At 40.1% G+C, this 19,877-nt stretch overlaps 1 protein-coding gene across 1 annotated transcript in view; it reads left to right on the top strand.

Annotated features, from left to right (window-relative positions):
* The window catches only part of NKD1 (NKD inhibitor of WNT signaling pathway 1), a gene marked incomplete at both ends in the record, with an annotated part of 112,210 nt that overhangs the window by 52,598 nt on the left and 39,735 nt on the right, over positions 1 to 19,877 (top strand). Inside the window, one exon of the mRNA XM_080638145.1 lies at positions 17,037 to 17,094. Coding sequence (XP_080494271.1) covers positions 17,037 to 17,094 — 58 coding nt within the window. The remainder of the gene's footprint in view (positions 1 to 17,036; positions 17,095 to 19,877) is intronic.

The raw sequence follows: 19,877 nt of genomic DNA, 5'->3' as shown, positions 1-19,877 counted from the left end.
AATCTTAAATTCTGTGTCCCTCTAAATCAAACTGCATTCAGTTAAAAATGCCAGTGTATCTCTTAATTGGAGAGCTATAACCTTTCAATAACCTTTGTTGGAATTTATAAATGAATTTCTATCTTAAGGCAATACTTTGTTTAGCTATTGTACATGGTTACAGCCCTAGGCTGTGGCAGTGTTAGTGCTAGTGCTGGGACAGCTGGCGTAAATCTTAATGACATCAACAGGAAAGACTGATCAAAGTTTAAGGTCATTTGAGAAATTCCTGAATTTCTCACTCTCTGCCTTTTTTTTTTTTTTTTTTTTTGCTATATTATTCGTTATGGTCAAAGAGGAACCGTAGCATTCCAAGAGGTAAAGAAAAAATGGGGAAACTCTTTAGTGACTAGGATGAGTAGACAACTCTTTAGATAATGAGGTTCATTAAATATAGTGCAAATAGTGGTGTAAATGCCTTCGTCAGTCAAGAGGCCCTTTAGAAGACTTTGGAGACAGGATATTTCCTTTCATCACTGGGGCTTTGTTGAGGTGCACTCTTGATTAGGAACACGAATGTCAGGCTGTCAGTGTACTGAGTTGGGAAAGCGTGTCTGAACAGACTCCCAGCAAGAAAATCACCAAGCTACACTTAACAGGTGAAATAAGGTGGGAACTGAGGGAGAAAACCTTAATAAAAGGAAGCTGACTGAGGAAGAATAGTGGCAAAAGTCCTCATTATTATTATTTGTTTCATGATAGATGTCATCTTTTCTCACTACATAGTAAGCGTCTTCTGATGAAAAACAGTACACAGTAAACTGAAAGTTCACTTTTTGCACCTTCACTGGGACTCTGCACCAGTCACTTGTACAGACATTGGGGATGCTCTAAGAAAGCCTTTTTGCAAGGTGCTTTTCTGCATTACACATTTATCAGGTAGAATGACTGTCCAATCAGACAGTCAGTACTAAGGTTACTGTCTGGCTACTCACTAGACTGAGACATGAGGATGAGTCCTGAACAATACAAATACTTAGAAGTCTTTTAAAGTTAAGTCAGGTAATTAAAAAACCCTGTTGTATGGCTTTGCGTTTTTCCCATGTGTCAAAAAGGAATGACACACTAGCTGTAGTTATTTCTTAATAGAAAAACCAGGCAGCACAATTTTTCTGACACAGGGGTGTCAAAATGCAGACCTCAGTGCTGAGGCAATATTATGTGCCTGGTGTCATTACAATTGCTGCTGGTCATATTGCAGTATACCTAAAGATTGTAAAGCTTACCTACCCATGGCTGGCAGGGCAGAGACTTCCAGCCTGATACTCACCTGTGGTGCCGCATTCATGGAATTATTGGCTTATGCCTAAAAGCATTTCTGTAAAGCAGTCAGAACTAAAATTTGTCCTTGCAGTTGACTTTGAAAGATAAGCTGTAGCAGACGAGACCACAGTCAAGTGTTGCTTATACTGAGATCCTTTAATGGGATCTTTTAGTACAGATTTCTTAATCTCTGCTGCTTCTGGCATCTTTGGTTGTGTTGGTCTCTCTGTGTCCTTCTGGCCTGGTCAGTTACTAGATCTCAAAATCAAAAAACCTCAGGTGCAGACAGTAACTTGAACCATTAGGCCATGTGCATGGCAAGATAATGGCTACAGCACACTTGAAGTGGAGGTGACTCTAGTGTTTGCAAGATACTGAGAACATGATAGCTGAAAAATCCTTCTTGTTAAATCACTTTCCACCATTTGTGACAAGCATGGCAGTTGAAGGGCTTTGCAGTGGCTTCCTACATCTTCTCAGTGCCTGTCCTTGCTTACATAGAGGCAGGCAGAAGCACGGCAGACTGTGTAAGGTGGCTGGGTGCTTCAGTGCTCACTGTGGTGGGTATGCTGTGCTGTGATGTGGCCCTGGTACTGACAGTTATGGCAGTACCCATAGGGTGGGTTGCTCCAAAGGATGACAGTTTAAACAGCAGCCTGGTTTTAGAGCAACCTAACAGCATTGGCTTTGTGCATGTTTAATGGAACAGTTCTTCAAATGGCTTTTATCCCTTATTTCAGTGATTTTTACATGAAAGTTTTCCTTTCAAGAAAGGGTGTCTTGTGTGTGCACCTATTTGCAGAAATGGTTTTCATTTTCGTCTTCTTCCCCTGTCCTTTTTTGTTGTGTGGTTTGTTTCTTTGGGGTTCTTTCTTTGTTTTGTTTGTGCTGAGACCTCTTTTTATTCCTTTGCAATTTGATTGATCCTCCTTCCTTCAATTCCACATTGGATGGCTGCTCATGGAACCCCGCCTGGCTTTAGCTGAGACAAAATCGACTGCATACAATTTCCCTCTGACAGCTTGTACGAGAGCAAACATTTCCGAAGAGCTGAAAGTCTAGAAATTCAATCAGCGGAAAACCTACTGTGTGGAACAGCTTTGCTAGTGCTACAGCTCCCTGCTGAGTAGAAAAGCAATCCAGTTACAATAAATCCTTAAGAGTGGAGTCATTTGGGTAAAAGGAAAAACAAAAGCTGGTTTATACAAACTGATTGAAGTCAGACGTTTTGACTTCCCATTCAAAAAAGAGTCAAGGCCCAGGCTTGCTTGGTAATTTAAAGGGGAGATTGGCTCCTTTCATCTTTCTCTAGTGTAGGGTTCTTAATATTTTGCTTGTGGAAGAAATGTGAAGAGTTTTCAACTTACGTTAAAATACCTACTTTGATATCGATATAGATTCTGTAGCTCACTGTAAAATGAGTTAGTCATGAATGCCCTGGCAAGAGGTGAAGGCACAACTCTGTTTCCAGCCACTCTCATTTTGTTCTACTGCAATTACAGAAATGTGAAACTAGGGTAAACTGGGATCAAAATCAAGGCTTGCATGTCTTGCCAAGACAGCTTGGGCAGCAGTTTGTGCTATGGTGCTGGTGTGTCATGAGCTTATGTAGCTGTTGTTGCAATCTGGGCTGCTCAACAGACTCCTCGAACTGAAGTTATGAGTTGTGCCTAGTGAGAGAGATCTATTTTGTTTGTGTTCAGTTTCCTTCATTCTCTTAATACAAGCAATTAAAAATTAGCAGCATGAATAAACATTTGACATTAAAATAATAGTGTTAACTGATATGCCAGTGCTGTGGTATTTCTCCTAACTTATATTTAAAAATTTAAATGAAGGTTGCTTGGGGTAATAAAGTCTCCTTGTCATTTTCATTCATTTTAATTGTTTGCACCACTCCTCTTTGGGTGCCTTTCCTACTGGAGAATATGAAATCAGCCAACAGGTCTGAATCGAAACATTAAGGAAACAATCTTCGTGAAGTCTAGTGAGCCAAATGAACTGACTGGGAATGCTGCGGTTTCCTTCCTCCTCTAATGCCTGTCAGGTGTTTACATAAGACTAGGTAAAACTTTTCTGGGCAAATGTGAATTTCAAGATGCTGCTGTCTCTTTAATGACTGCATGGGGTCAGTCAAGCTTGCTGCTCTGCATATGATCTGCATTCAGCTATCATCCCTTCTCCTTCCCCTCGCAAATGTGTTTGGTCCTCATGGAAAACATTAAAGATTGTGTAAACATTGTAAAGGATTTTCACTGGCCTTTCTGTTTAAATAAGATGTTATAAAGTGTAGCAAATGAGTACAAAACCTTGCCACAGAGTTGCTGGTTTAAAAAAGAAAGTAAGGTAGGATCGTAGCATCTCCCATTTTGTGTGAAGTCTGACGCCGTGAACAGCTTTGGTCAGAAGCATGCACCGTATCTAAAATCATAGCATTGGGCCTGGAGACAGATCCGCAGCACTCAGGGTGGATCTTGGAGTATCTATACACTTGTAAAACCTGTACCAAAATACCCAATTTGGTTGCCCAAGACCTGTGCACTCATCTTTCTCTGGGCTTGGTTACTTCAAGAAGCAAACAAGAGAGCTGCTCCAGAAGCTCCAGACTTCTCTCCTGCAAGCACCTGCAGGTGGCAAGAAATAAATCTTTGCATACCTTTGGAGCCCATTCTCCTGGGCCAGGGGAGAGTTTGTGTGTCTTCATGTCACTGGGAGGCACAGGCCAGAGTACTCTGTGTACACAGTACTCTGTGCCAGAGTACTGCAGAACTGTAATAGGTAACAGTAATACTTGCTAATGGAAATGGTGCAGCAAAGGGAAAAAAGGCATTGAAAGAGTCCTACAAATATTAGTTCTCATAGTGCTTCAAAAGCTCAGGCTTGGCTTTGTCACTGCAAGATAAATTCCTTTGTTTCAGGCTAAGGAACTGCATATATATTCTGTGAGACCGGATAATGGTTTTCTATGTGTATCTTGAGAGGAAACTTAATGTTTTCCTTCAAATTTCTGCTTTCTTTGCAATGTAACAAACAAACATACCCATGTTGACACACAGTAACAATCAGAAAACCAAGCATTTTTACTAAAATGGTAAAAATCAGCTATAAAAGCCCTTCCAAGGTCTTGGATGTCTCTGGGCATCATTCTGCCCAGTTCAGGAAATAAAACCATACTGGTGGCCCAACATTCATAGCGTGTTCTGAGTGCTGCCTTCTGGTACCACAGAACCTGCTGTTGGACAGGGGCTGGCGCATTGGCTGTAGCAGAGGCACCTCAGATGTGTGGCACAAGTAGTTCTGGTAGAGCTTCTGGAGGGTTTTGCAGCCTTTCCACATGCTGAACAGCCCTCTTAGTCTGGATACATTGGGATGTTTTGGGGGAACTTAGGACTTGGATCTTACAGGTGCACTGTTTAGAGAGTTTAGTAAGCTTTTGAATATATAGAATAGAATTTTAAATCTTCTGATTCCATGTGTTAAGCCCCAGCAGCTCAGTAATGTTTTCTGCTTCTGTATTTTCCCCTGTCATCTCCTGGCATTTTCTATCTCAGCCCCACTCTGCCACTGTGGAAAGTCCACAGACTAGGTTTGAGTTGCCTGAGAGTCTGTGCTGCCTGCTCTGCTGCTAAACTTCACAGCCACCCTGGTGGATGACCTCAGTAATGTGGTATTTTACTTGCAAAGCTGCAGGGCTTGAGGACGCCTTCCTTGTTACTCCCTGGAGGAAATGATCCATCCAAACAGTGAGGCAAGAGAGATAATAAGGAATCATTTTGTGAGGAACCACATTTTCTTCTGAACAAATCTGATAGCAGATTTTAGTTCTGGTTTTCCTAAGCTGTTCGCCAGTGTGTTTGGGGGATAATTATTCCTGAAAGAAAGTTGTGCATGGGAGTAGCAGCAGCTGAAGTGAGGAGACTATGGAGCTGCTACAAGGAAAATTTTTACGTAGGTGAGAGTGAATGCAAAGAGTGGTACTTGGAAATGTGCAGCAGTGAAAACCTAACAATTCTGCATGTTGTGCTACAGTACTATGCCTTGTATTTGAACCATACAAAAAAAGAGACCACGCGTCCTTTCTGCTGCAGGGCTGACTGTTTCTCCTATTGAAACCCCTGGAGAAACCAAGCAACAGAACACACCTGTTTGCATAAAACCTTTAAAACTCTTCACATGTCCATTGTTAGATGGGAGACGCCTACGAATCTGTAGTGGGATGGATTCCCCCTGCTCTCCTCTGATACTTTCCTTACTCTTTGTTACTTTTATGTGAAGTCTGCCGTTCACTGGTAGGAACTTAATACACACTTTTACGCAGTAAGTGCAGTGGTGGATTTTTAGGAGTTTGTGTACAAGGGGGAGAAGGAATTTAACATCGTTGTTATATTTTTGCTTGTTTTGATTTGGTATCCATCCTGACGGAGGGCAGAGCACCACCGAGAGAGGTGCTGCCAGGTGTGGCTTCCTACTGCTTTCTAATTCTGTGATCACAGAATTCCCAATTCTGCAGTCCTTGCACAGACAAGCCTCCCACTGATTTCAATGGGGAATTTGCCTGCATCAGGGATAAAAGAGCGGGCCCCAAGTTGTGTACAATGATGCAATCTGATCCTCCTGCTGTGGAAATTGATGTAATCGCATTCTCACCCTCCCCCCTTTTCTCAGCCCTTCTGCCTACCAATCCTCGGTGACTCCTGGGGGGCTTCTCACCAAACAGATTGGAGGATGCAGCTGTGAGCTGCAGCAGCAGGGGAAGGGAGGAGACCTGCTAGAGAAATTTATGGAGGGTTGCATCCTAGAGGTAACCCTAGAAAACGGCTAAGAACACGGGCCTGTCTGCCCTGAAAAATGCAGTCACCTGCTAAATAAGCAAATGTTTCTCCTCTGTAATTGTTACATACATGACATGCCCTTTGCTGTGTTGTAAGGCTGAATTGATGTGCTCTTCACTCTGAGCAAGGAAAAGGGGTAGCTTTTTTAGAGCTCTCTATATTGCTATTGTTGAAAGGCTCCACTTTTCAGTGGCACCTTTGTGCCTTGGTACAGTGCAGGTTGCTTGGGAAAATCAGACCTCGAGAATACTGCACTTTGTTGCTGGGTGAGCCAGGCGACCTCTCTGATGCTCCCCTCAGCTTTGCTATTTATATGGGCTTGGCTCTATTTTTTTTCCTTTGGGAATTCTAGGCTCAGCTGAATTTGTTCTGTGTTTTGCGGAAGAAAGAGCTTGTTGAAGAATTCCCTGATGACTTTGAAGTGAACTATTTATTTTCTCTCAAGGCTGATTCAGTGTAGCCATTTGCCCCCTCTCCTCTGTTTTTTCACCCCAGTGTTTCCTGAGCTACAAGCATTCTTGGAATATATTAGTTGTAATGAGTTATCTGGGCATCAAAAGTTTTCTTTGAAACTATATGGCATCAACATCTGTTAGCTCTTAGAGAGCAGAGATGCAGACAAAGGGGCTGATGGGGGGAGGGAGGAAAAAGATATTAAATTCTGGAGTATGAAGTCTCTGAGACTCAGGGGGAGGGGAAGGGGAAATCTGCTCAGCTCCGCAGCTTTGATGTGGTCCTCTCGCCCTCTGAGTCCTTCTATCCCAAAGTGCGTGGCAGACAGGCCCCCTGCCCGCCCTGCCTGCAATGCAAATCCTGCCACAGGCCTTGTTGCTACAGTAACATTTTCATGGAAAATGCCGTGTGCTCCGTTTTCAGCTGTTGAGATGGGGAATCAAAATTCCTAATAATACAGATAACCCTTAAGAAATTAAATAAATCAAATGCTTAGAAGTGAACTTTTTATTTGCTTGTAATCCTCCTGACCCTGTGGATCAACATGCGATTGTTCATCTAAATCAGGTTTTTAAATGGTGTGTCTGCATTATTTTATTGCCTGCAATTAAAAAACGTGTCTGTTTCTATGCGCATGGCATCAATCAGCATTCAGGCATGGTCGCCTATGCTGTGCTAAATGCTTACAAATTCTTGTAAGACAGGAATCTGTGGGGACAGGTTCTGCTTTTTCTTTTATCTCTTTCTGCAGAGCCTCACAGTGGCCTATGTGTCAGCAGAGGAGAAGAGTAAAAGACACATCTATGTCTGCCTCTTCCTCTTGTGGCTCCATTTTTAGCCATAATGCTGGTGGCATTGTGCTTCACTGTGACTTCCTGGCCTGTTAAAACCCTGACCAGTTATAAAATGGTTATTTGACATACCTGGGCTTTGGGGACAAAGAAGTGGTTTAAAAAGGAATGTGAACCATCTGTTTTGCCGGCACCTCTTGTTGACAGATTTATGGATCAACATTAGCATATGTGTCCAGGGTCACACACCTGTGCTTCCTAACAAGGTAATATTATTTAGCAGGGTATGTTTCTGTCCTGAGGATTCAGACCTCTTTGCAAAGGTGGGCACCAAGAATTCTGTTTTACAGTTGAAAAATGAAGGCACAGAGAGATTTAAGTGACTTACCCAACACCACACAGTGAGTCTGTGGTGGAGCAGTTATTGAATCCAGGTTTCCTCCAGCTGCATAAATATACGTCATCCATTAGCAGGAAAAGACTTAAAGCTATAAACATAATAGAGGAACACTGATTATCATTCTAAGGGAGCTTTAAGTACTTGTGCCATATGAAAACCTGAGCCATGTAGGAAGATGCAGGCTATTATAACAAGAAAGATTGAGAATGCAGTATGTTAAAGTGGCAGTGGTCACTGAAGTTGATGGAAAGAGTATCCTTGATTTCAGTGATCACATCTTAAACAAGCAGGTCATTCTGTAGTTAAGCTCTGTAGCTATTTTCTGCTTGCTTGTTTCCCAGCACGTGCCTGGATAAACTCACCTCAGTGCACTTCAGTCTGTTTATTAAAGAGTTTCTGGTAACCAAATTGATCATAAAAGGAAGCTGAACAGAAAACCAGATTTATTACATTACTATGCCTGTCTGTCTGCTGTGGTGCAGAACCTCAAAATAAGCAATTTGGAGGAGTTATTGAGCTTCTCCAGGCTGAAAGGTAGATGAAGATTTGTCCTCTTTCATTCATGTCCTTAGACTTGTTCGTCAGTATAATCTGTGTTGAAGATCAGATCTTGGGGGACATAGGACAATTGATTTTCCAATCAGCAAAGAGATTAGAGGATAGCTAGAAGAATAAAGTAAGGTAAATAGCTGAATCTGTAGAGTGAGTTCATTTATGCTTCTGAAGTAGCTTCAAAGTGAATTTAAATATAGCAAAAAGCAGTCACTTCTTGTTTCAGTCCTATTTAATCTGGAAGACTGATGACATCTTTCAGTTGGAGGTGGTTGGACCCTTCAGCTGTAAAATAACTGCTGAATCTGTACATCTATTCATACAGCTGCTTTCAGTTATATCATCTCTTATCTGGCAAAAGTCCCTGAAAAACTGTCTCACCCTAACACCTTAAAAAGTAGAAGCCATAATATGGCTCAAGAATTCCAATAATATTGTTAATGGAAGATGTCACGTTGCAACACCTAGCATCAGAGTTTGTAAAGATCCATGAAATCTAAGGTGAAACAGTAGAAACAGAAATGCAGTAATGTTCTGTCTTGAAAATGGAATGATCTGAATAAAACTATCCCCTAAATGGATCTTCTGACTATCTACAGGCCTTAATGTACATTGGATAATTGCATGTGTTAATGTTTTTTTGCTGGCTGCAGATAATATTAAGCAAGTCCTTAGCATTTTAAACTGTTACTGATTTTGTTTCCTCTACAGACCCTTTTTTTTTTTTTTTTTGCATACAGGATATGAGCATGCTTATCTTCCACAGCACATAAGAATCTTACGATTCAAGTTAAATGAGCAGGTTGGTTGCTTTTGTTGAGTGTGCATTGCAGTGACTGACCATTAAAAGAAGATGCTCATTTACCCACTGCAGCAGAGCTGAAAAATCTACCTGCGAACAGCATGTTTCAGTATTGCCACTACCTGGTTTTCATAGGCTGGAGAAAAGAAATATATCAGAAGAATAAAGAAAGGATTTGTGGTTTATCCAGCTGGAAAGCCTGGTCCACATGTTGGACTGGGACAAGAGATGCTACATGTTGCAAGAAACTTGGAGCAAAAAGTACCACGCTTCCTTTCTTATTTATTCAGGTGTTTATTGTAAAGGCTTTGAGTAAGTGTCCATCTACTTTGCACATTCACTTCCTCAATACAGCCTCATGTTTTGGTTCCCATGGATGGGATATCCTGAAAAGTGTATCATACAACTGCTTCTTGTACCCATTTGAGGGTAACAGGGATATGAAGATATTTGGGATATTTTTGCCTCGTAAGCCTGTAACTGGAACCTTTGTGACTGGAGATTAAGGGGGGGTGGGGGTGGGGGGGTGGGTTATGTTATCCTGAATTTATCTTCACAGTATTTTACCAGCAGCTGGAATTTCTCTCCAGTCACTTTCTGTGAGATGAGGCTGCAGGGGCTGCAATTTTGTCAAACTGGTGGATATAGACGCATCAATTTCAAACACAACTACCATATTATTATGGCTGGGAGTTACTGCTCCTAGAGCAGAAGCAGCCAAACTGAATGTATTTCATGATCATAGTTTTTGAACTGGTGTATTAGTATGAACTTTGTGCTAAGGTACCAAAGGATGATTTTCTGTATCTGTTGTGCTATACCCATTGTGCTCTGCTGTATTACAAAGACCATAACTTTGGACATAGAGGCTATCAGGACAGATTAAAGGCAATAAAATCCTAAACCGAAGCAGCTAAACCCATCCAAGATCATTTGTCAGAGATCTTAAAGGAGAAACCTGTTTTCTTAACAACTCTACCTGCTGTGATTATATTATGAAGAAATGTTATCTGAGAGAAGCTTCCATGCATGGTGGAGGAAAAAAAAACGTGTCTGTAATGGATCACGGAGCATCAGGTTCTTATTTCAGACAAAGAAAACATCATAGGAGTTGAGCTTGCTGCCTCTGCTCAACAAACTACATTATTGCAATTGCAATGTATATTTGAATGTTGGTCTTAAAGTTAAAAGTCACCTTGACTTCTCCAAGTGTGAGCTGCTTTACACATTCTTTACAGAAAGCTGAATCCTGGTGAGTTGTCTGTATTATTTAAATTATCCGGAATGCCAAACTCAAAAAGAAAAAGTAAAACCTCATGGTTGCAGAAGGAAAGGTGAAATATGCTGTAGGAGAAACAATATTAGGCTTAAACCAAGCCATAAATGTGCATTACTTTATAGGGTTTTTCTATATGGTATATGCTTTGATTCTTAATTGTATTTATAATGTAACTTTCATAATAGTGAGGTTTGTAATATATAATTTATCTGTGTAAGGCCCTAGGTACATAGATTACTTATGAACAGGAAAGGAAGGGAAGCTCTTTTTCTAAATAGGGCACTGCAATACTTAAGTGTATGGTTTATTTGAAAAGGCTTATGAGGGGGAGCTTCAAGCATTTTTGAAAGAGAATATTAATAGGAAGGTTTCACTTCCAAATGCAGAAAGCCAAATGAATGCCCAAAATGCATTCCTATCTTTTGCCTGTAAGTAGTGATCACACAAAATTGTGTGCACAAACATCCACTTTTATGTATATTTGACTGCCAGGGATTGTATGCATGAAAGCTGCTAACCTAACAAAATGTCATCTCCAAGAATGTCTTGACTATAAACAGTTTGTTTATTTGCTTACTTTATTTTGAGTTTTAAGTCTGTCTGAAAAGTGGTATTTGTAAAGAATGATGATCAGATAACTGAATATCTACTTTCACCTGCATTATCCTAAAATAAATGATACCAGGTTTTGAGGTGTGAATAGGTTTCCTACCAAGGAAGCGTAGGCTTGGGTTGATCATAGTCACACACGGCTACGTTTCTAGTCCATGGGAAATTTCGGATCTCCAAATGGGAACTAGGTTCCTCCCACCATTTTTTTTTTTTTCCCCCTGTCGTGGTTTAAACCCAGGCCGTAAATCAGAACCACGCAGTCCACTTCTCCCCCCACCTTTCTTCCCTCCGCTTCTGGAGGGACGGGGAGGAGAATCAAAAGAATGCAGCTCCCACGGGTTGAGATAAGAACAGTTTAATAACTAAGGTATAACACAAATCACTACTGCTACCACTAATAGTAATAATGATAAAGGAAATAACAAGGAAGAGAATACAACCGCTCACCAACTGGTACCTTGCCCCCACCCTGCAGCATTCTAGCCCTTCTGGGGACTCTCAGTTCTACATCCTGGGCATGACGTGCTGTGGTATGGAATACCTCTTTGGCCAGTTTGGGTCAGGTGTCCTGTCCCTGCTTCCTCCCAGCTTCTCCTCCTCCCTGGCAGAGCATGAGACTCACAAAGTCCTTGGTCAGGGTAAACATCGCTGTTATCAGCTCTGTTCCCAGGCTGAAAGTCAAAAACACACTGTTGCAACAGCTACTAAGAAGGAGGAAAAATGACTGCTACTGCTGAACCCAGGACACCCCCAAAAAATTCTTTTACCTCTTTTTCTTCAAGTCTGGACAAGATTCTAAAAAATAATAAAAAAATATAATAATAATAACTGCTTTGGGGTTTGGATAGGTTTCCTGAACCATCTTCAAGAGAATGGGTTTTTCAGATCTGCTAAGGACTCACTATATGAAAATCAGACTTACTCAGGGAACTTGTTTCCTGCAAGTGAGACTGAAGCATTCTCAATAGCCACTTTGGAGCTGACAGAGCTCTCTGTCATTTGGGTGAAAGGTCAAAGGGCATCTTTACTCTCTTGAACCTCTATTTTTTGGGATTGTTTTTTGTCTACATCAAGAATGAATGTTTGTGAATAGGTGACATGGCATTCTTGTCAGCAGCTACTTTAAAAACATTCTAAAATCTACTCCACAGATATTAGAGTTACCACATATTTTGTCCCATGCTGTTGTGAAATGTGTTCAACTTTGCTCTTTCCAAAAATACTGGAACTTTATTGCATCAATATGAGAATAAAGACAGAAAAAAATACATGTTTCACTCAGCTGGTTCAAAATAGGGAGGAAAGTTTTCTTGGTTGATAATTTGTCATTTTGGACTTGTTTTAATTGGGGAAAGTAGTAGATATGATACCTTGATAAAAACTTCATTTAATCAGGAAAAATGCATATTTTCTGCCAAAAATGTGAAAAATTGAGTCTCTTAGGTTAAATCAAAGGATTTTAATGAGATGTTTGAAGAAGCAGAGGTAAAGCAACTCGTTTCTACTTGAGAAGAGCAATACCTTTTTAGAGAAACGTTAATTAACATAATATTGACTGGGATGTAATACAGAGAGTAGGGGAGTCCATACTTTTAAAATGTGCTTGTTATCATAATAACCTACTGAAATCAAAGGTTATCCTTTGATATATCTAGTTACGTCTGTGGATGTAGCTGTCTCTACTTACACCAAAAGCAAAACTATATTTAGTGTCATGTTAGTCCAAATATAGGTTGCTAAAATATGCACTCTGCATTCTGTAGTTTTGGTTCTTACGTGCTGGGTGTCATGGAGAGTGGCCTGAAAAGGCAGAGCCAGGACAAGTAGAAAGAGTCATACTTATGACCAAGATCAAAAGAATCAGTGGGCATAGGGGCTAGGAGATACGCCAAGGAGATGTGAACGCAAATGCAAATACAATTGTGTAGAGCCTGGAAGGTGAAGAAGGAGTTTAACCCCAATGTAGAAGGACAAAAGGAGCCAGCAAAGGCATCAGAAGAATAAAGTGATGTTGGCAGAACAATGGGATGGTAGCATTTTCAGACAGCTGGTGAAAAGGAAGCCAGTAGTTGGAAGCAGCAGAGTGCCTGGACTCTCCAGAAACTTGTATCAGTAAGAAACTGTCCCGGGTGGTTAGGGCTGATATTGGAGTTAAAGAAAATAAATTTCCCAGCAAGTTAGAATCCATTGGAGTCTGACTGCATGGCAAAGGTGGAAAGCGAGCTATAATTGCCTGACTTGTAACCAGTTGAATAGAAGCCCTGGGGTGTGGGAGCTCTTAAAGATTGTTTTTCTTCCTCATCTATGTATATACTCAGCAACATTTCTAAGGGAGTTGCAGTAATTAACTCCTCTCTCCACCTCCACACTCTTAAATCTGAGTACAGCAGCACCTATCAGAACGAGTTATGTGTGACACAAGGCCTGTTCTATCCAGGCCAGGCAGCCAGCTGTTCAGAGTTTTGAAGCAGATGTTTGAGCCTGAATCATAGTCATTCTGTGTGATTTGTGATGGTAGCTGACAGAGGCCAACTTATTTATCTGTGAAACTCCCAGAGAGGTAGAGACACTTATTCTAGATGGGTTCCTGTTTAGCAATCTATAGAAATAGCATGCTGGAATAATCCTTCTATGTAAATATTTCTTTTCTTTATTCTTTCAAGTGCTCGCTGACCTCACTTATATAGTATTTAACAGGGTACATCTGGTTTTGGTTGTTTCGTGACTCAGTGTTGCAGTTTGAAAACACAGTGTTGTGATTTAAAACATGGTGTCAGGACAGTGATATACAACTACCTATGACCTAAATGTTGTTGCTTTTACTCTCTGGCACCACTGCTGCTGCAGGCCTGGCTCCTGCAGCTCCGCAGGGTGTGGGGAGGCCCACACTGCCCAGCCTGGACAAACAGCAGAGCCAATGCAGATTTATCATCCCTTCGAGCCTGTGTCGCCTTTGTGCTCCAGCACACTTCTCCGGACTGTTAAATATCCCTACCTGGCAATGGCATTTGCTTCCCACTGGAATTTCTTGAGCTACAAGTTCTGTTTTACGCACTTCCTCTTTCACTCTAGTCCATTTTCTGAATTTGGTTTGCTGGAGGTAGATGAATTATTATATTCACGTTAAGGCAATTTGTACAGGTCATAGAGAAAGTACTCCATTATACGGTACTAGCTACAGTCAGAATTGTTTTCACTGATACTTGCTTGGCTTTTGTACTTTCCTTTTGAGTGTGAGTTTACATACACTGTCCAGAATCCTTTTCTCAAGCAGGTGCATTTTGGCATTATCCAGTTTGAGTTATCTGTCTCAGTGCTGCTAAAAATATTCAAGTAACTGTCTTGCAATTTTTTTGACAGAAGAGATAATCGTAGTAAGATGAATGATAGTTTCTTTCCTTCCTTCGTTTTCTCCCTGTAAAATCTTAAAAGCTGCCCACACCTCTTGCAGATACATATCTGTCTATGAAAGATAATACATGTCACAATCTTGCATACACAGAGGAGCACATCTGAATCAGAGCTGATAAATTCCGCTTAAATGTGTCACTAAAATGTTGAAATGATAGTGTCATCAGTTTCAGGATGGATTGTCAGTTTGTGCTATCTAAGAGTTATGTTATGGTTCAACATAATAAGAACTCTTTTTTAGAATTTGGTAATCTGTAATAATTTGGTTTAAAGCAGAAATACTGGAAATTTGCTTGCGTTAGGTTACTACTTTCACTTAGATAAGTAGGAGATGGAGAAGGAGTTAATATTTAAGATCATATAATGAATAACAGTAAGAAAATAAGGAAGCTAGCTTAATGAATATTATTGCTTTCTGCTGTTTTACACTTCCGCCTTCCACTCTTTTCCATTGAGTTACTTGGTGGTGCATTTTACATCAACAAATATATGCTCATTTTTAAGGGATGTCTTCTGAAAAAAAATCATAAAAACTAATGGCTTGTGGGTTTTGTGGAGGATGAGATTAATGACATCATTTTAACAGCCAATGTTTGATACTGAGATGCACTGCTTGCTTTGCGGAAATTTTAAGAGATGAAGGCTACCGGCTAGCTAGTGTTGCCCTCAGAGGAACCTCACAAGTAAGATCATAGCTACACATTGCATATTTACTGATCAGTCTAACAGAAAATATTTGTTTCCCAAGACAGTGGAAGGGAGCAGGAATCCTGAGTTTAGTAAAAACCAAACAAACCAACCAACCAGTTATTAAATATTTAGCATTGTGGGAGCGAGCACAGTCACTTCTCTGTATCTCATTATATCTATGACTGCAGTCAGAGCTGCACTTTCAGAGCTTCATGGAAGATGATGACATGGGGGAATTCGATAAACAACTGTATACTAACTTTTATAAGGCCTGGAAATATCATCTTCTTGCAGAAATATAAGTTATACCAACATGTAACGGCTCCTTTTCATTCACTGCCCATTTCTTCCATAATTTTTAACGTAATGATTGATATTCATCAGCACATGCTCAAAAAAGAGACCTTTTTTCTGGAACAAAAACTCAAGGAAACAAAATGCTTTTTGTTATTTGCTTCCTGGAAAGCTAAATCGAGAATGACAGCTTTTATAGCAGCATTGTCGTAGGCAGAATCCTAGCATTCTGGGCCAGGTTGCCATCATTTCTCAGAGCCATTTGACCCTGGAGTTTTAACTTTATTTCACGGTATCTGCTCATGAAAAGGATGGTATTTGCAGGACTAGCTATCCAGTAGAGTTTGTGAAATCTGATTTTTAAAATGCTGTTGCAGAAGCTGATACTGAAGAATTCCTAAGATATGCTTTTGTGGCTTAGTTACTTTCTGATAACTAATCTCAAAGAATAACACTTGAGCATGTGGAAGGCAGAAAAGAGTCTATGTCAGCTTTTTTGAGAAAAAGAGGTGAACTGTTTTTATCAGATTAAATTGCTTAGCAACAAAGCTAATGGATACAACCAAACATTCATTTTCACAGGTTATTCCCTTTATTTTTACCTTGTGCAAAAATCTCTGAACAGTCAAATTCCAGTTCATAGGCTGATGCTGAGAATGCTGGTTCTGTGTTCCTGGTACATTTTGCAGGTGAAAAAGTGGCAATGAGCACAGCACACCAGCTTTTTAGGACCATATCCTTCTTTATCACCATAACTGTTTATCAGTGCCAGAAAGTGTTTGTGTAGAACCCAGGGAGCCAGACTTATAATGTAAGCTCAGTGACGATATGGTGATGCCAGAGCCTTTGGAATGAACGGGAGAAGGCAAAACATGAGAATAGCTGTCACTGCTTATGGTTTAGCTGGAGGTGGGGACTGGAGCTGGAAGGGTCTGCTAATAAGAGAGTAAGAATGCTCTTCAGGGTCTTTGTAAGTGGGATTAGCTCCAAATCCCACTGATGCCCTACTTCAGCACCATTAGAGAAATGTTTTAGGGGTCTGAGATAAGATCATCTGCATATCTATGGCTTCTGCTTCTGTATTGTTCTAGATGTCCTGTGGCTAACAAAATTTCATTAATTTCAGGATTGAGGGATCAGGCAGCTCTTCAGAGTCTGGTATCTGCTTTTCTTGTGTGACCTCTGGCATATGAAGGTTTTCTGTTTGTTGGTGGAACCAAGTGATAACATTCCTCTGTGGGCAGTGAAGGGCATATTTCTCCTTTATCGTTGCTATTTGGAGTTTTTTCATCTTGCTTGATTGACAGAATGTTGAAATGCTAAATATTAATCTACTTTGTAATGGAATTTGAATATGAACACTTCTTTTTCTTTCCCCTGTACAATCTATTCATCTCAATTGAATTTTTGTCCTAAAGTATGTCCAGAGCATTGTAAAATAGCACAAAATTCATTGACTATCACTAATAAAGTGATTGACTTACTTCCTGGAAAACAACTTCTCTGCTCTCATTAGTGGTTTAAATTAGTCCTAATTGAATTAAATAAAAATTCTTAACACCTCAGTACTTTGTATATAGTACCTTTGTGATTTTTTCTTTTTTTTTTTTTTTTACAGGATTTATCTGGGGAAGGCTACAGAGACACTATTGGTGATGAACACTTTCATCTAGAAGGTATGTGAAGAACAAAATTTCTTGGTTAATATTAAGGGATATGGGAGTACGTCAGTGAACAATCAGTATGTGCGTGTGGTTCTTAATATACTGACGTATCTTCTGCCTGGCAAAACTTTTAAGGTGGGAATACGGTATTGTTTCTGAATCTCCTACTGCTGTCTTCCTAGTATCAAAAAAGTCACCCAGTTGGATCATAGGGACCAAGTGTTTTAATTCAAGGTCTCACAATATTTTCTAGGTACTTTTTTTGGCAGTAGTGGCAGTAGTGAATATCATTGTCCCTAGCAGAGGTGGTAAACTCAATCACTGAAAATGTTAGCATTGGGTTTTGTGATACACTGCCCACCCTTCAGGGTTACCCAAACCAGACTCAGGAACTCCTGCATTAATTTCTAACAAAGACCAGAGACTCTTATTCTATACATGTCTCTTGAATATGAATGGAATCATTATTGCCTCAGAGAACTTCTTCCGAGGCTCATCTGATCTCTTCCTCTATGATCAGGTCTCTCCTTGAAGTGGAGATGGAATCGTTGTGGTAGGAAGGGACTTTGGGGACCTTGAGTATGGACAGAGAACACTTCTGAGGTACCTTCAACACCAGTTGGGCAAGTGGGAGTTAATGAATGGAAGAGATTAATTTGAGGGCATTACTGCTCATTCTGTTAAAAAAAAAACAAGAAAATGAGACTTCAGAAACCCTGTAGTGTTACAAGTGGTTGCATGAGGCAGTATGCTAGATTTGTATTATAGACTAGTGGAAATAATATGCCCAACTTATTTGGAGCAATGAACTGTGTCAAGCTTAACTAGGAAATATATGTCCTTTTATAATCCAGTCATTTGTTTCTGGTGGTAGAGACTTCTGTCTAAACAGAACTTGAAAGATTCTCTATGTTAAGTATGTCTGTTTTCCAGTTCCTTACCTGTGAAATGTGTTAATATACTGTGTTTCTTGGTTCCCATGTTTCTACCACATCTATAGTTTATAAAGAATTTTCCCTAGTATGTGCCTGTAATATATGAGCTTGAATTCAGCTCTTGCTTGTAGACTGCTATTAAACACAAAAGCAAGATATACTTGCCATGATGGAGTCAGTGTTTGTTAGAAGTGTTTCTGTATTTAACTTCAAAACAGTTTTTCTCTCTGCTCATAGTAAGACATAACTCTAATAAAGGGTGGGGTTTTAATTTTCAGAATTATAGGAGAAACTACTTAACACAGGATGTTAAACATCAATGAGGTGAATAATTTCATTTTCCTGTGTCTCATTCTACCTTCCCTTGTCTCTAATTATTTCTTCCTTTGTGTGTAGAATTGCCTTGCATAGCAAGCATAGTATCCAAAGTATGTTATTTCCAAACTACTCAGCAACAGGACTGTTTTTCTTAGAGTGTAAACCCTTTTAGGCTACTGTAATTTCAGTCTTCCAGCAGTTTTACATTATTACTTCTGATGCATCTCCTTTCTTACGAAGTAGCTGAGTAGTGCAGACAAGATTTAGGACAGGTGGTCCTTCCTTTGTGTGCTGCCACTGGGGAAGAGCTGTTCTGTGGCATCTTTCCAGCTAGGAGGCAGGTAACTGTTCCGCTCAATGCTCAGGCAAATACATGCAGTTTGCCAAGGCTTGGTCCTTATCTCTTGTGCTTTCAGATCTTCCTACTGTGCTTCATGCTGGGGACAGCGTTAGCCACTTCCTACTTGAATGGGGCATTGGAAATCTTCTAGTTAACAGATGATACTAGAAGCATTGTGTTAAAGCAGGATGTTTTCACCTTTTTCGCATAACTTTGTACATTTTACAGGCACAACATATTTGAATGATGGTGATAGTGCTAACGTAAACTTGTGATACCAGCATAAAGTGAGGCTGAAACATGATTTGAAACCTTTGTTAGGGCACAGCTTGAATTTTGTGTGGCTTAGGTGCGCAGTGATCACTCATAGCTCTTTTCTGCATAGAAATGTTTTGTGTGAAAATGTACTTAATATTCTAGGAAGCATATTAATTTTGTGTCTAAAATAGTTGTTCTGCCCTCATTTTGCTACTTCACAACCTTTACATATACACTGGTACAATACATGTATGTTACATTATTAGACATTCATGTGTCATAAGGTAACATCAACATCACTGAAAAGTAGTTTCAGAGACAGGGAGCTGTATCACACTGAAACATGGTTGGTTGGACTAAGCACACAAAGCACATGAATAACAAAACACTCAAACCCAGCTCTTACCAAGTACCAGGCAAGTGTCTAATCAATGAACTGTATTCTGTCTTCATAAATACACAGTAGGGATGGAAAAATGAAAAAGAAACATTTCTCAGATTTGCAAAAAAGCACAGCAGGTGCCACAGTTCTTCTAGGTTCGGGGAAAGTTACAGCCTTAACTCTAAGACTTTACTGGAGAATAAACCTGAGTTCTTTAGAAGACTCTCACTGAAAAGACAGAGTGGCAATAAGAGAAATAATTGAATTCCTTATTTTGTTTTACATAGCCAAGTTCATTACCTTTTTTTTTTCCCTTCTCTCTTTTTTTTCCCCCTCTTAGCTGTCTGAGCAGTACAGATAAAAAGAGCTCTCTTTGCTGGATTTAACTTCTGTGTTGTTATGTAAAGCTTGATCAAATCCTTTCGTCTTAACAGACTTAACTGGCCAACAGCAAACAGCTTGGGATTCTGGGATTAAGATTGTATTTGGTAAGAGGACTGGTGCATTAGTGCTTTTTTCTGAACTATAGAAAGAACAAAGTAAACATCAAAAGCATTAAGCC

The sequence above is a fragment of the Psittacula echo genome (genome assembly GCF_963264785.1).
Source record: "Psittacula echo genome assembly, chromosome: Z".
Taxonomy (NCBI): Eukaryota; Metazoa; Chordata; class Aves; order Psittaciformes; family Psittacidae; genus Psittacula; species Psittacula echo.
The sequence above is the reverse complement of the archived record's forward strand: the minus strand, read 5'-3'. Positions and strand labels throughout refer to the sequence as shown.